General features: G+C 40.3%; 2 protein-coding genes across 4 annotated transcripts in view; one reads left to right on the plus strand and one right to left on the minus strand.

The window, feature by feature from the left end:
• The window catches only part of LOC131430261 (vascular endothelial growth factor receptor 1), a 140,469-nt gene that overhangs the window by 96,339 nt on the left and 31,159 nt on the right, over positions 1 to 12,971 (plus strand). The window lies entirely within an intron of this gene.
• On the minus strand, positions 1,295 to 4,718 carry LOC131430262 (lipase 1-like). The gene is made up of 3 exons (XM_058595080.1): positions 4,367 to 4,718; positions 3,592 to 4,299; positions 1,295 to 3,538 (listed from the first exon to the last, which is right to left on the minus strand). The coding sequence occupies exons 1-3, from the start codon at positions 4,529 to 4,531 to the stop codon at positions 3,134 to 3,136; spliced, it is 1,278 nt and encodes a 425-aa protein (XP_058451063.1). The 5' UTR covers positions 4,532 to 4,718; the 3' UTR covers positions 1,295 to 3,133.

The raw sequence follows: 12,971 nt of genomic DNA on the forward strand, positions 1-12,971 counted from the left end.
TAAAGTTCTTATTGTTTTGAAGAATACTGCGCAATTTCATCCAGATCCGACGTTCGGTTCCGAAATTATAGGGCGATGAGTGTCAAAACATTCAAATCGTCATTCTAAATGACGATGCAAAACTGGTACGTGTGGCTTTGCTCCGTTCGCAGTGTACTTTGTTCAATTGCGTATAGCGTGAAGGGTTGCCACATTGAAATTTATATTTTTTAAGTGAAAAAAATGTAAATTTCTAAATCTTTTATTTAATTCATACCTACTTGTTAAGGTTATTACGAAATCATGATAACGATGCTTTTCTATAAGAGTACACTTATTGCCTTTCTCATACAGAAAGTTTATGCAATCACTTGAAAAATTGACTAGTGAAAATTGGCGCAGAGGGCTAAGTGTTCTATATCATTCGACACAGTTCATCGAGCTGAGCAATGTAGATTTCTGTGCGTGTGAGTATGTGTCAGGTATTGTCATTCATAAAATAAAAAATCTCGTAGTCCCACAGGTTGCTATTGAGCTTCACACCGTCATTAAGAGCACCCAAGGATGGCTTTTATCGTATCAAAGAACGCTCACTGGCAACTCTTCACACGATTGAATCAGTGCCATCAAAGAGAGACGGATATCATCGCAACAACAAAAACCCGGCATGGCTCATTTTACATAGAATAGACACCAATGCGAGAGCGAATTTCTTTCGATGACATTTCTGAGAATCAAAGGTCAGCACGCTGCTGTGGGAATCCTCTCTGAAGCAACAAACGGTCGCTTATTCTCGTTTCGCGATCCGATTCTATACAGGCAGTTGATAATTGCGATAGGATCATTTTACTATTGCCGCTTATTCTAACTATGTGTATATAACCTTTGTATAAGTTGTGTGGGTTTGAAACATTGCAACCTAGTATGAGAATCATCAAGTTGAATCATCGAATCGATTTTCTGCGATAATTGTCAATTTGCGATTCGCTGTTGGAAAATACCATACAGCAACGATCATTATCAGACTGTAAATTTTTTTTAAGGGCGTGAAATACTCAGAGTATGAAGTAGAGCGTAGAAATGTAGCAAAATTCTCTCACGGTTCATGCATTGAGAACTCGAGTTCTTGTAGCATCTTCTACCGGATTGAAAATGTTGTATACAATATAGATAGCAATATAGCAGCTTCTGTCAAACTTTCGGCAATCACCAACACTGAGAGCACCGATGCAAAAAGTTAAATTCTTCTACATTTGGCTTAAAATTGATTCAATTAGTTGGTTATATTAGTTACTTACTGAACGAAACGCCTTCGGCTATACTGATCCCAAGTTCCCGGTTCCAGAAGAACCGGAGATAGTGGTCAAAAAGTTTAAAACGAGTTTAAAACTCACTCAATTTTCTCTGAGATGATTTGATCGATTTCCACAAGCAGGCTCAAACAAAAGTTCCTATAATCATTTAGTGCGACGATACAAATTAAAGAAAAGTTATTATTAACATAACGTATTGACATAACTATTTACAAATTGAAAAGATTATGTTAGTTTATACCCAAAGAAAGTTTCTTATTTTATTCAAGATTGGAGAAAAAATTCTTCACAGAATCTTCTAGTCATATTTTTGAAAATATAAATAATATCCATCATTACCCCACTAGGTGAATTTAAAAAGTTTTTTTTTTAGAAAATCAAATCCTTTACCTCTTACAAAATCACCCTTTATTTGCTATACCACTCCAAACTTACTTTTGTCGTTGTGTAAAATCCATATTTGGTTTTTTTATATTTTTTTTTCTCTGTGTGTAATACTGAGCTGATTGGAGCTGTCATCAAGACAATTCCACTTTGTAGCCGTGCGACACGTGGACATCGAACGTGAGCATAACGGAACGCCTATTGGAAGTTGGCAATAATAGAATTATCTAGCTAGTTAATACATGAAACAATCTTGTTATTTTATTGTTGAGAATTTTTTTTTTCTACTTGCATCGCAACCGTACATGCGAGTCTTCTTTTACATATAAGTATACGAATTCTGCTTATCGGATTTGTGTTAAACATGACATAGTCGGACAGATCAAACCTGTTCGATTGCTAGGCGACCGAGTTGAAGTCGTGTAAACAAATTGTAGTAATTTCTCTGTTCGCACGCATAGCTTTGTGTACTTAAGTGTAGATACGTTTCAGAATGCCCGATAACAATTACGTAGATACGTCAATGAATGGCCGTTTGTAACATGGACCGGTAATAGTACACAGTCACACTGCGATGAACAATTTTAGAAACAACTCACTCAACTAACTGTAGCTTCCATTTTTCAAGAACAACTTTCTCTACACAACAAAAAAGAAACGAATTGTAACGATCTCAATGTGATTATTAATCGATGTAAAAAAATTAGGCGTACTGAGCATCAAATGCGATAATTTTTTGTTTTCAAGAAATAATGCAGATAAATAACACATTATTACATCGAAACAACTAATTGAGTAGATGACATCAGTTTGACTGAATACTAAGGCGATTCTGATAGGAAGTCATGCATCTTTTCGTATAATGTTACAAAATTTAGAACGACACCAACACGTTTATGATATTACATCAAAATTGCTGCACATCATTACTCACTACTGATGTGCAGCGATTACGATATAATATCACAACAATCTTGGTGTCGTTCTAAAGGTTGTAATATTACACGAAATGATACATAATTTCATATCAGAATCATATACAGTATTCAGTTAGGGAGATGTATTGTACTCAATCTATTATCTGCAATAATTCTTGAAAACAGAAAATTATTGCATTTGAGGTCCAGTACGCCTTATATTTTTCACATCGATTATTAATCACATTGAGATCGTTACAATTCGTTTTTTGCTGTGTATATCCGTTATGAATATTTAAATTACCGACGAAAAAAAATTGCAAACACAGAAAATGTGACCACTTTTTCGCTCTGCTCCGTATGCTTCGATTGTATATTGTTGTTCACACCCGCACGGCTTACATAACCGGTCACCAATTACCGCCACGACATAAAATCACCGGCTACTGAGATCATTCGATTTTTTTTTTGCTTTCAAACGATCTGATCAATGACGAAAAGTTTGCAAATGAAAGCAAAAATCCCACACTCAAGCTCTGATCAATCGCTATTGTGATTATTGTTATTGTTGTACTGTTCCAGCACGGGCAGCAGCTTATCGTAAACCTGCGAACGGGCATTTTTCGCCAGCAGAAAATCAATGTGATTGTATTTTTCATCGGCGACGGCGTTGACCCCCACCAGCCGAGGAATCATCGTGGCCAATTGTTCGACGTCTCGGTAGTACACCATCCAGTCGTTGAGTCCGTAATAGATCTGAACCGGAGCGGACGAGACGTTCAGGTTGTAGACCGGAGGTTTCCAGTTGCTGTATGTTTGCAAGTTTCCTTTCCTGCCGTAATCATACTGCCGGAAAAGCCTGCTGCGAACTAGCTGTGCGAAATGATATAACTGCTTCGTTGAAGCGCCGGACGGGGCGTGGCCCATGTAGACGAGACCCAGTTCCTGTGGGATGGACGGGAGTCAGAATTTTGTTTTTTTTTGATAATTCAACTAACCTGATCCCACATCTCGGGGTGTGGTCCCGTTATCTGCCCGAGCAGTTGAGTGCAAAGATTTTCCTTTTCCGCTACCGGACACAATGAACCAATAAGGTGATGGATACTTTGAATGTACGGTATCTCGTGAACATTCAGAGCATCCAGTACCTCCTTCAGTTGGTCTTGAATCTCTAACAGTAGCCGAAGAATCGGACTACGAACTCGCTTGAGAACAACGGCCGGGGCGAGTGCTGTCATGAGAGCAATTTTCTTATTGTACTTCGGTCTAGTAGAGCTCATTACAAAATAGGTTGTACAGCCTTGGGAATGTCCTATGTACTGAAGCTTCGGGGCAGTTGTTTCCATCAACACGTGATCGATCATTGCCGGTAGATCGTGGTAGCCAATCTCGTGCCAAGAGAAATCCCAATATTCTTCAGTGTCAACGAGCAAAGTTGTATGGTTCCGGGAATAACGTGTTCCACGGACATTCGCTAGCCACACGTCGTAGCCATTATCGGCCAGCAAATAGGCTAAGCTATTGTTTGGACCACTGACCACGAAATCAGCTGAGCTACCGAGAAATCCGTGGACCATCAGGACAGGAAACTTTTTCGTTGTTGAGGGATGTCGCGGTAAAATACGAAACATTGTCAACATGTAACCGTCCTCGGTCGTCACCATGTGACTTTCCACTTGGTAACCATATTTGACAACCAACTGCGGCTGTAAATCAAGAAGATCCAATAACATTTTGCACTCGAACTCGTTTCCTGAACATAGTCTAACTTACAACCAGCAAATCTCCATCTTCGTAGTCAATGTTGAACCACTTGATCACTTTCTTCGTCCCGATATCGTTTTCACTTATCTCACTGACGAAATCTTCTACCGAAGCCGGTTCCGTTTGGGCCCAGAAAGTACAGGCAAACAAAATACACCAACCGATAGTAACCATAGTGTTTTCTCGTGACCGATTTGAGGAACCACGTTCGAGTCTCGTTAGAGCAACGTTCTAATCAGAACTACCTCCGGTTGAGCAGTTCGATCAGGTTGTATGAAACTGCATTTGACATACGAACCTGCTGACCTACGACGACTCGGAGGATCGATGCATATTGCGATGATAACCCTGCCCATCCACTACTGCCGAGAGCAGGTTTATTCTACTAGGAAGTAAATATCTCATCTGAGGGATCATGAGCGCGGGGTAATAGTATGCGATCATTCCCCGCTTCACACGGAATAGAGCGAGAAAGCATAACCTACCTACGTATGAATCTAGCAACCGATGAGGGAGTAGTACCTTTATATAGGAGGCATGCCAAACGAGATTGCCCTGAACGAGAACGTTGTGCATTTGTGCAACCGACCTGCGGGGATAGGCTGGAGTCATGTAATAATTCTAGGTGACGTATGTGACGCCGGCTGCTCTGATTTAATTCGACAAATGGAGGAAGACAGTTTCGGCACGTTTTTGATGACGTCTAGTTGATGGACTTCAGCCGTTGTCAGTTGAGCAGTTGATTTTTCAGTCATTGTCAGTTGAGCAGCTCGCACTCTACGATGCGAGTAGACATTTATTTCAACGACAAAAAAAAAGTTTACAAGTATTATTGTGTTTTTGTTTTTTTTCATGTTCTCGTAATAATTACTTTTAGTTGCAGATCGTAATTGACTTAACAAGGTTATATGGAACACAGTGAACTCAACAGTGTCTATGAAAAGGATTTGATTTTTCGACTTACAAGTAATTACACTGTCAAGTTAAGCATACACACTTAAAACTTAGTTTTTATCTCGGCGAAAATAAATGCTGAAAACGAACGACAAAGCTTTTTCCAAGATTCTCGGTTTATTATTTCCGATTTCTCGTCAATTCAACATGTTATACTGATATTCGGTTTAGTAAATTACCGTGTTTACCAGCAATTGGTCGTTTTGCCGCATTCAGCAAATTAATGATATCAACTTACCGAAATCTCGGTAAACAACTTTTTGATAACCGAAATTCGGTGATTCATCAAAGTAGCTATTTTTTCAGTGCAAAACTGAGTGATATAAATAAGCGCATGTTTTCATATGTGGAATTAGTTGCGTATAAAAATTCAATGTTTCGTGATATTAAGGGCTGAGGCCAGTGTGTTTTAGGGTGATTTAGAGGGCTATTTTCACGCTTCAAATCTGATTTTCTCAGAAACGGTGACGAATATAAAAAACCCAACTGCAATTTCTTAGAAAATTAGTTTTGATCATTCTGTGAAAATTTCAGAATGATTCATTCACTTTAGCGGTCGGGAAAGTCTTTTTTCTGAAAGAAGAATTTCATAGCTGAAAACGCCGTCTTTCAACTTGTTCATTGAATATCTCGCCTTCAAAAGCATGGATCAAAAATCTACCCTGACAATGTCTAGATAATTTAATTTAGATGCGATTAGTGCATAAAAATTTATATGTTGTCGCGATAAAAATGAAGTGAATGTTATTTTTGTGAAGGTAAGTCGATTTCTATAGACGCACCATTTTTTCTGCTCTTGTTTCTTCTCTAACGAAACATGAGGGAGAAATATAATCGGTTCAGCAAGGCTGCCAAACAAGCGCTAGCTTTATTGGATTGTATGTGATGTAGTCGAACTTGTAAATAATAAAAATATCAAAACATTCTTGGCCACCCGGCCACATCGAGAGTCATTTTGCACATTTGCGAGAGAGCAAGGAGAGAAATTTAATACGCGCAGCGAGCCACGTGGTTTTACGCGACCTACTGGCCTCAGCACTTAAGAACAAATTTGTTTAATGTTCGACTATTATTCGTGACAGGAAATCTCCCAGAGCATTCTTACAGGATAAAGATGCTCACAACGCTAATCTACTGCATGAAATTGATTGGACTCCGGTATGATATCTTTCTTAAAATATTCAATGTTTTATTGAGCCATTACTTTCGTTGTAGTCGGAATCTGATTTTCTGCGGAAAATCAAATTGTGTTCTCTACTGTAAATAACATGGAAGTACATTCATTCTACGGCGTATATGTTATAGGCAATGTTTTCTTCATGGGGCATATTTTTTCTTATTTCACATTTCCTAGCCTATTCGCTCAACAGCCAACATAATGTTGAAATAAATAAATCAAAGATAACTAGTTTAACCTGGAATATTTATTTTATATTAAAAATTTTGTTTTAATTAATTGCTTCAAACACAGAAAACCGATATACAGGCTCACATATGCACTATGTGTAAGATTTGCTCAATCTGCATGGCGAACACTTGCAGATGTCACCACGATCGACACACGGTGCCACCACGGTTTGGATTCCGCTTTCATATGAGATACAAATTTGGGTGCAACATTCACTCCACGCTAGATTTTTGTTTTGCTCTTGTTTACAATGACAAGTTTGTTTTTGTTTTATTCCGATCAAATTCTCGTGTGATTTATACGACATGGAAAAAAGTTGCCTTTCACACTTAGAAAATCGTGTAATAAGTGTTAATATTGTCGTAGTAGGAATATTTCTATAACAGGCAGGAGGATTTTGTTATCGTTCCGGAACGTAGTGGCACGTTTTGGAAGATCGCGGCGAACTGTCAAGTAGGCGGCAGTAGTGTTTCAAACGTACAGCAAATTTGAAATTTACAAATTTACAAATACAAATTTACAGGATTTTGAAAAAAAAATAGTTCGAGCCTGTATATCTGCTATCTGTGCTAATTTCGATAATTTGTTTCCAAAAGCGACGAAGATCTCGGCTATAGTTTTCTCAAATCTCGGTAAAAGCAAGATATCTGTCAAATGAAAAATACCGAGAATTTCAGTTGTTTTAAGTTTAACGAGATGATTGCCGAGCATTCGTTGTTCATATTTGGGAAAAACCGCCTCTACCGTTCACATTATCTAAATGACGGAATGAGCAATGAATTCTCAATCGATTGCGCGTTTCTGAGTGCTCGATTAACCCGTTTGACAGAGACATTATAAATGTCATTGATATTTCACTGATTTTATGAATGTGTTAGTGTAAAAGCTAGGCGACTTGTGCCATTTCATAACATTCCTGCTAGAGGTATGGATGATGCTGACTAAGGTGGGCCTATTTTGTTTGTTAATTGAAAGCGAAATTGCTGCAATTCTAACAAAAACTTGAAGATTTAAATTGAACTAACTTTTGACAGAAAGCAGATAGCGTCATTCGGACAAATGTCATGTGTGTGTGTGTGTGTGTGTGTGTGTGTGTGTGTGTGTGTGTGTGTGTGTGTGTGTGTGTGTGTGTGTGTGTGTGTGTGTGTGTGTGTGTGTGTGTGTGTGTGTGTGTGTGTGTGTGTGTGTGTGTGTGTGTGTGTGTGTGTGTGTGTGTGTGTGTGTGTGTGGTGTGTGTGTGTAATAGCAGCACGTTCTTTTTGTGCCGAATACCGAAGCAAACATGTTTTTTTTTTTTTTTTTTTTTCAGATATATTTTATTAAGGCACAATCTGTTAAAGTTTATGATGCCAAGGGCTTGTCCCTGTGGGTCCTCAGGAAACACTCTTGAAGATCCGGTGTGTGTCCCTCATCGATGGGAGTGGTTCTTCGTGGCGGTGATGATGGAAACATGGGAATAATTCTCGTGACATGGAAACATTTCAAAGGTTGCCGTATTCTTTTGTGGGTCCGCGGTAAACACCCCCGGGTTACGAGAATCCGGCGGGTGGCCCGCATGTTGACTGGGGCGGCTTTCCGTGTGCGTTTATAATGATGTTGCCGAAGAGAATGAAAAAAAAAAACAAAAACATGGGGAAGTAAATGTTGTGGAAAACGGAGTGGAAAAAAGGGTATGGGAACGAATGACTAAAAACGACAAAGATCTAATTAGTTTACATCGAGATGGTGAAGAGACGGGGGAAGGGATATGCGAAAAAGTTAGTGACAGCAAGAAGATCTTGTTAGTTTCGATAGAGATGGTAGACAGGCAGGGGATCGGGAGAATCGAGCGGATGTTAGTGCCGAACCTGTAGGTGAAGATTATTCTTAACCTCGCCAAGGAAAGGAGAACTTTCTATGCCAGATGCAACGGATCACACTTGTATATTTATGTGTTTAAGGTACTTGTATATGAGCATCATATATGAAATATCCCGATTTGCCAACACATCTCGAACAGGTACATCAGGTGGTCTACCTCGGGCCCTGAGGGAGTCCTTCAATAAAAACCTGGCGTCAGTATACTCCACGCACGTCCACACGATATGCTCGATGTCCTGATAACCGTTACCACAAGCGCAGAGACCGCTCTCTGCGAGCCCAATACGCCGGAGATGCGCGTTGAATGTGTAGTGATTTGACATGAGCCGAGACATCACGCGAATGAAATCGCGACTCACGTTCATCCCCCTGAACCAAGGTTTCGTCGATACCCTAGGGATAATGGAATGCAGCCATCGTCCCAGTTCGCCATTGCTCCATGAAGTTTGCCAACTTTCGAGAGTTTTCTGACGAGAAATACTGAAAAATTCATTGAAGCAGATTGGTCTTTCATAAATATCACCTTCCAATGCGCCCAGTTTAGCCAATGAGTCTGCCTTTTCATTGCCCGGAATGGAACAATGCGAAGGGACCCAGACTAACGATATTGAATAAGACCGTCCAGCTAAAGTTCTCAAGTGTTCCCGTATTTTCCCCAGAAAATATGGGGGATACTTTCCTGGCTTCATTGCCCGGAGAGCTTCTATTGAGCTTAGACTGTCCGTGACGATGAAGTAATGGTCTTTGGGCAAGGTTTCAATGATCTCGAGGGTGTACTGAATGGCAGCTAATTCTGCGACGTAAACTGAAGCCGGATCACTGAGTTTGTACGAAGCGGTGATGTTCTGATTGAAGATACCGAAGCCTGTGGACTCGTTGATGTTTGATCCGTCAGTGTAAAACAATTTTTCACAGTTGACTGTTCTAAGTTTGTTATAAAAAATATTAGGGGCTACTTGAGGGCGTATGTGATCCGGAATTCCACGAATCTCTTCTTTCATGGATGTGTCGAAAAACACAGTAGGATCAGAAGTATCCAAGAAATGAGCACGGTTGGAAACAAACGAAGAAGGATTAATATTCTGAGCCATGTAATCAAAATACAAGGACATAAAACGGGTCTGAGAATTGAGCTCGACAAGCCTTTCGAAGTTTTCAATCACCATCGGATTCAAGATGTCGCATCGGATTAGCAAACGATATGAGAGATCCCAGAATCGATTTTTCAACGGTAAGACGCCCGCAAGCACTTCGAGACTCATCGTATGAGTCGACTGCATGCAACCTAAGGCAATACGCAAACAACGATACTGAATTCTTTCCAGTTTAATGAAATGGGTGTTCGCGGCGGATCGGAAACAGAAGCATCCATATTCCATTACGGACAATATCGTTGTTTGGTACAGCCTGATCAGGTCTCCTGGGTGGGCACCCCACCAAGTTCCGGTTATTGTACGAAGAAAATTGATTCTCTGTTGGCATTTTTGTTTCAGATACCTAATGTGACATCCCCAGGTGCCTTTGGAGTCGAACCAGACCCCGAGATATTTAAATGTGAAGACCTGAGCTATGGTTTCACCCCTGAGTTGAAGCTGTAATTGGGCTAGCTCTTGCTTCCTTGAAAATACAACCAGCTCAGTTTTCTCCGTAGAGAATTCAATACCCATTTGAATAGCCCATGCGGATAAGTTGGCAAGAGTATCTTGTAACGGTCCTTGCAGATTGCCAGCTTTGGGTCCTATAATGGACACAACGCTGTCGTCGGCAAGTTGTCTTAGCGTGCAAGATGTGTTTATACATTTGTCGATGTCGTTTACGTAAAAATTGTATAAAAGGGGGCTTAAACATGAGCCCTGAGGAAGACCCATGTAACTGAATCGTATTGTCGACAAATCACCCTGTTCAAAATGCATGTGTTTCTCGAACAATAGATTATATAAAAAGTTATTCAAAACTGGTGAAAGACCATGCTGATGCAACTTCTCAGATAGAATTTTTATAGAAACTGAATCGAAAGCCCCCTTGATGTCAAGGAAAACAGATGCCATTTGTTCTTTACGAGCAAATGCCATTTGAATTTCGGTTGAGAGTAACGCAAGACAATCGTTCGTTCCTTTGCCCCTGCGGAAACCGAATTGTGTATCTGAAAGTAAGCCATTAGTCTCGACCCAAGTATCTAAACGAAAGAGAATCATTTTTTCGAACAATTTCCGGATACAGGAAAGCATAGCAATCGGCCGATACGAATTGTGGTTAGAGACTGGTTTCCCTGGTTTTTGGATAGCGATAACTCTCACTTGTCTCCAGTCATGTGGCACAATATTACCCTCTAGCAACTTGTTGAATAAATTCAATAAGCGCCTTTTGGCAGAGACAGGCAAATTTTTCAACAAGTTGAATTTAATTCTGTCTAGCCCTGGGGCTTTATTGTTACACGACAAGAGCGCAAGTGAGAACTCCATCATCGTAAACGGTGTTTCGTTTATGTTCGATGTCGCGACGCGGGTGATCTTCTCTTCCGGAACAGAGTCGGGGCATACCTTTTTCGCGAAGTCGAATATCCAGCGATTTGAATATTCCTTACATTCATTCGTATTATTTCGATTGCGCATTCGTCGGGCGGTGTTCCAAAGAGTGCTCATTGATGTTTCTTTTGTTAGTCCATCCACGAATCGACGCCAGTAACCACGTTTTTTAGCTTTAATCAAACTTTTCATTTTAATTTCTAGCGCCGCGTATTCGCGATAATTATCCGGTGTTCCATATTTCCTAAAATTTTTATACGCTGAAAACTTTTCTGCGTTAAGTTCTGAGCACTCTTTGTCCCACCATGGGTTTGGAGTACGAATGTTAGTTTTTGTGCCAGGTACACGTTTCGTCTGAGCTTGAATCGCGGTTTCGAGTATTAGGCCAGCCAAAAACGTGTATTCATCGTTCGGAGGAAGCTCTTGAGTAAATTCGATCTTCTCGGATATCGAGGACGCGTAGCTTTTCCAATCAATGTTTCGTGTGAGGTCATACGAAACATTGATTGTCTCCGATGGTCTTAAACCGCTGTTGATTGAAATTACGACAGGCAGGTGATCGCTACCGTGAGGATCATTGATCACATTCCACTTGCAATCTAATCGTAGCGAAGTCGAGCAAAGGGATAAATCCAGCGCACTTGGCCTTGCTGGTGGTGCAGGAATCCGTGTCATTTCTCCCGTATTCAAAATTGTCATATTGAAGTTGTCGCAGATATCATGGATCATAGTTGATCTATTGTCATCAAGAAGACAACCCCATCCCACACCATGTGAGTTAAAGTCTCCTAAAACTAACGTAGGTGCAGGAAAGAGTTCTATGATATCACAAAGCCGTCGGTGCCCGACCGAGGTTCTAGGAGGAATATATATAGAAGCAATGCAAAGATCTTTACCTTTGATTCTAGCTTGACATGCGACTACTTCAATGCCTGGAGTCAGAGGGAGGTTAATTCTATAGAACGAATAGCACTTTCTGATCCCTAAAAGTACTCCTCCGTAGGGGTTTTCTCGATCCAAGCGTATTATATTAAAATCGTGGAAGGTAAGGGGTACCTGAGAAGTTAACCAAGTTTCGCATAATGCAAATGCATCACATTGTAGGTTTCTTATTAGCATTTTGAAGGAATCTATTTTAGAGATAATACTTCTACTGTTCCACTGTAAAACAGTAATCGAATCCATGACCTCGTTCGAAAAATTAGCCATCGAAGGATACGATTGCTGAAAGAAGGGGCCATTTTGCAGTCAACTGCATCAAAAACGTTTTAACTACTGGAATAAAAGTCATCAAAAGACTCTTAAGGGGGTCAGATATGTTGAAGGTAGAGAATATGAAGTCCACAATGTCAGTGAATTTTACAAGTCCAGCACATGGTATGTTCTTTGGCTCCTTGGGAGTTTTTGGTGTCCCCGGAAGTGCTGGGTATTCTTTTTCGCATTGTAGGTCTCCGGAACTAGGAGCTTTTGGCTTTGTATTTTTGTTTTTTCCACCAGCACTCCCTGTTGATGTTATTTTTGGAGGGCCCTTAAGAGATACCTTCGAACCCTTGCTAGGAAGCTTAGGAGATGATATGTTTCTCCTTTTCCTAGAACTTTGAGGGACAGTTGAAGATGTACCTTCGAGAGGATCATCAGAGTCGCACTCGTCCGTTGACAAGCAAGTGTAGAGATTTGTTGATTGTCTCGGTGGTGTAACATTTTTCAGTATTTCTGCGAAAGAGCGCTGTGAGCGTTGCTTGAGGGATTGCTTCAAGTGATCTCCTCGTAATTTATACGTTGGACATGCTGGGAGATCATGCGGACCTGTGTTACAGTAAAGACACTTTTCAATGTTTTTTTCACAAGTGCCACTCGCATGACTCCC

The sequence above is a fragment of the Malaya genurostris genome, chromosome 2 (genome assembly GCF_030247185.1).
Source record: "Malaya genurostris strain Urasoe2022 chromosome 2, Malgen_1.1, whole genome shotgun sequence".
Lineage (NCBI taxonomy): Eukaryota > Metazoa > Arthropoda > Insecta > Diptera > Culicidae > Malaya > Malaya genurostris.

Coding starts and splice junctions, on each gene's coding strand:
- LOC131430262 (XM_058595080.1), bottom strand. CDS start 4,531: ATGGTTACTATCGGTTGGTGTATTTTGTTTGCCTGTACTTTCTGGGCC. Junction 4,300..4,366: donor AAGATGGAGATTTGCTGGTT/GTAAGTTAGACT, acceptor CTTGATTTACAG/CCGCAGTTGGTTGTCAAATA. Junction 3,539..3,591: donor ACCCCGAGATGTGGGATCAG/GTTAGTTGAATT, acceptor TCCATCCCACAG/GAACTGGGTCTCGTCTACAT.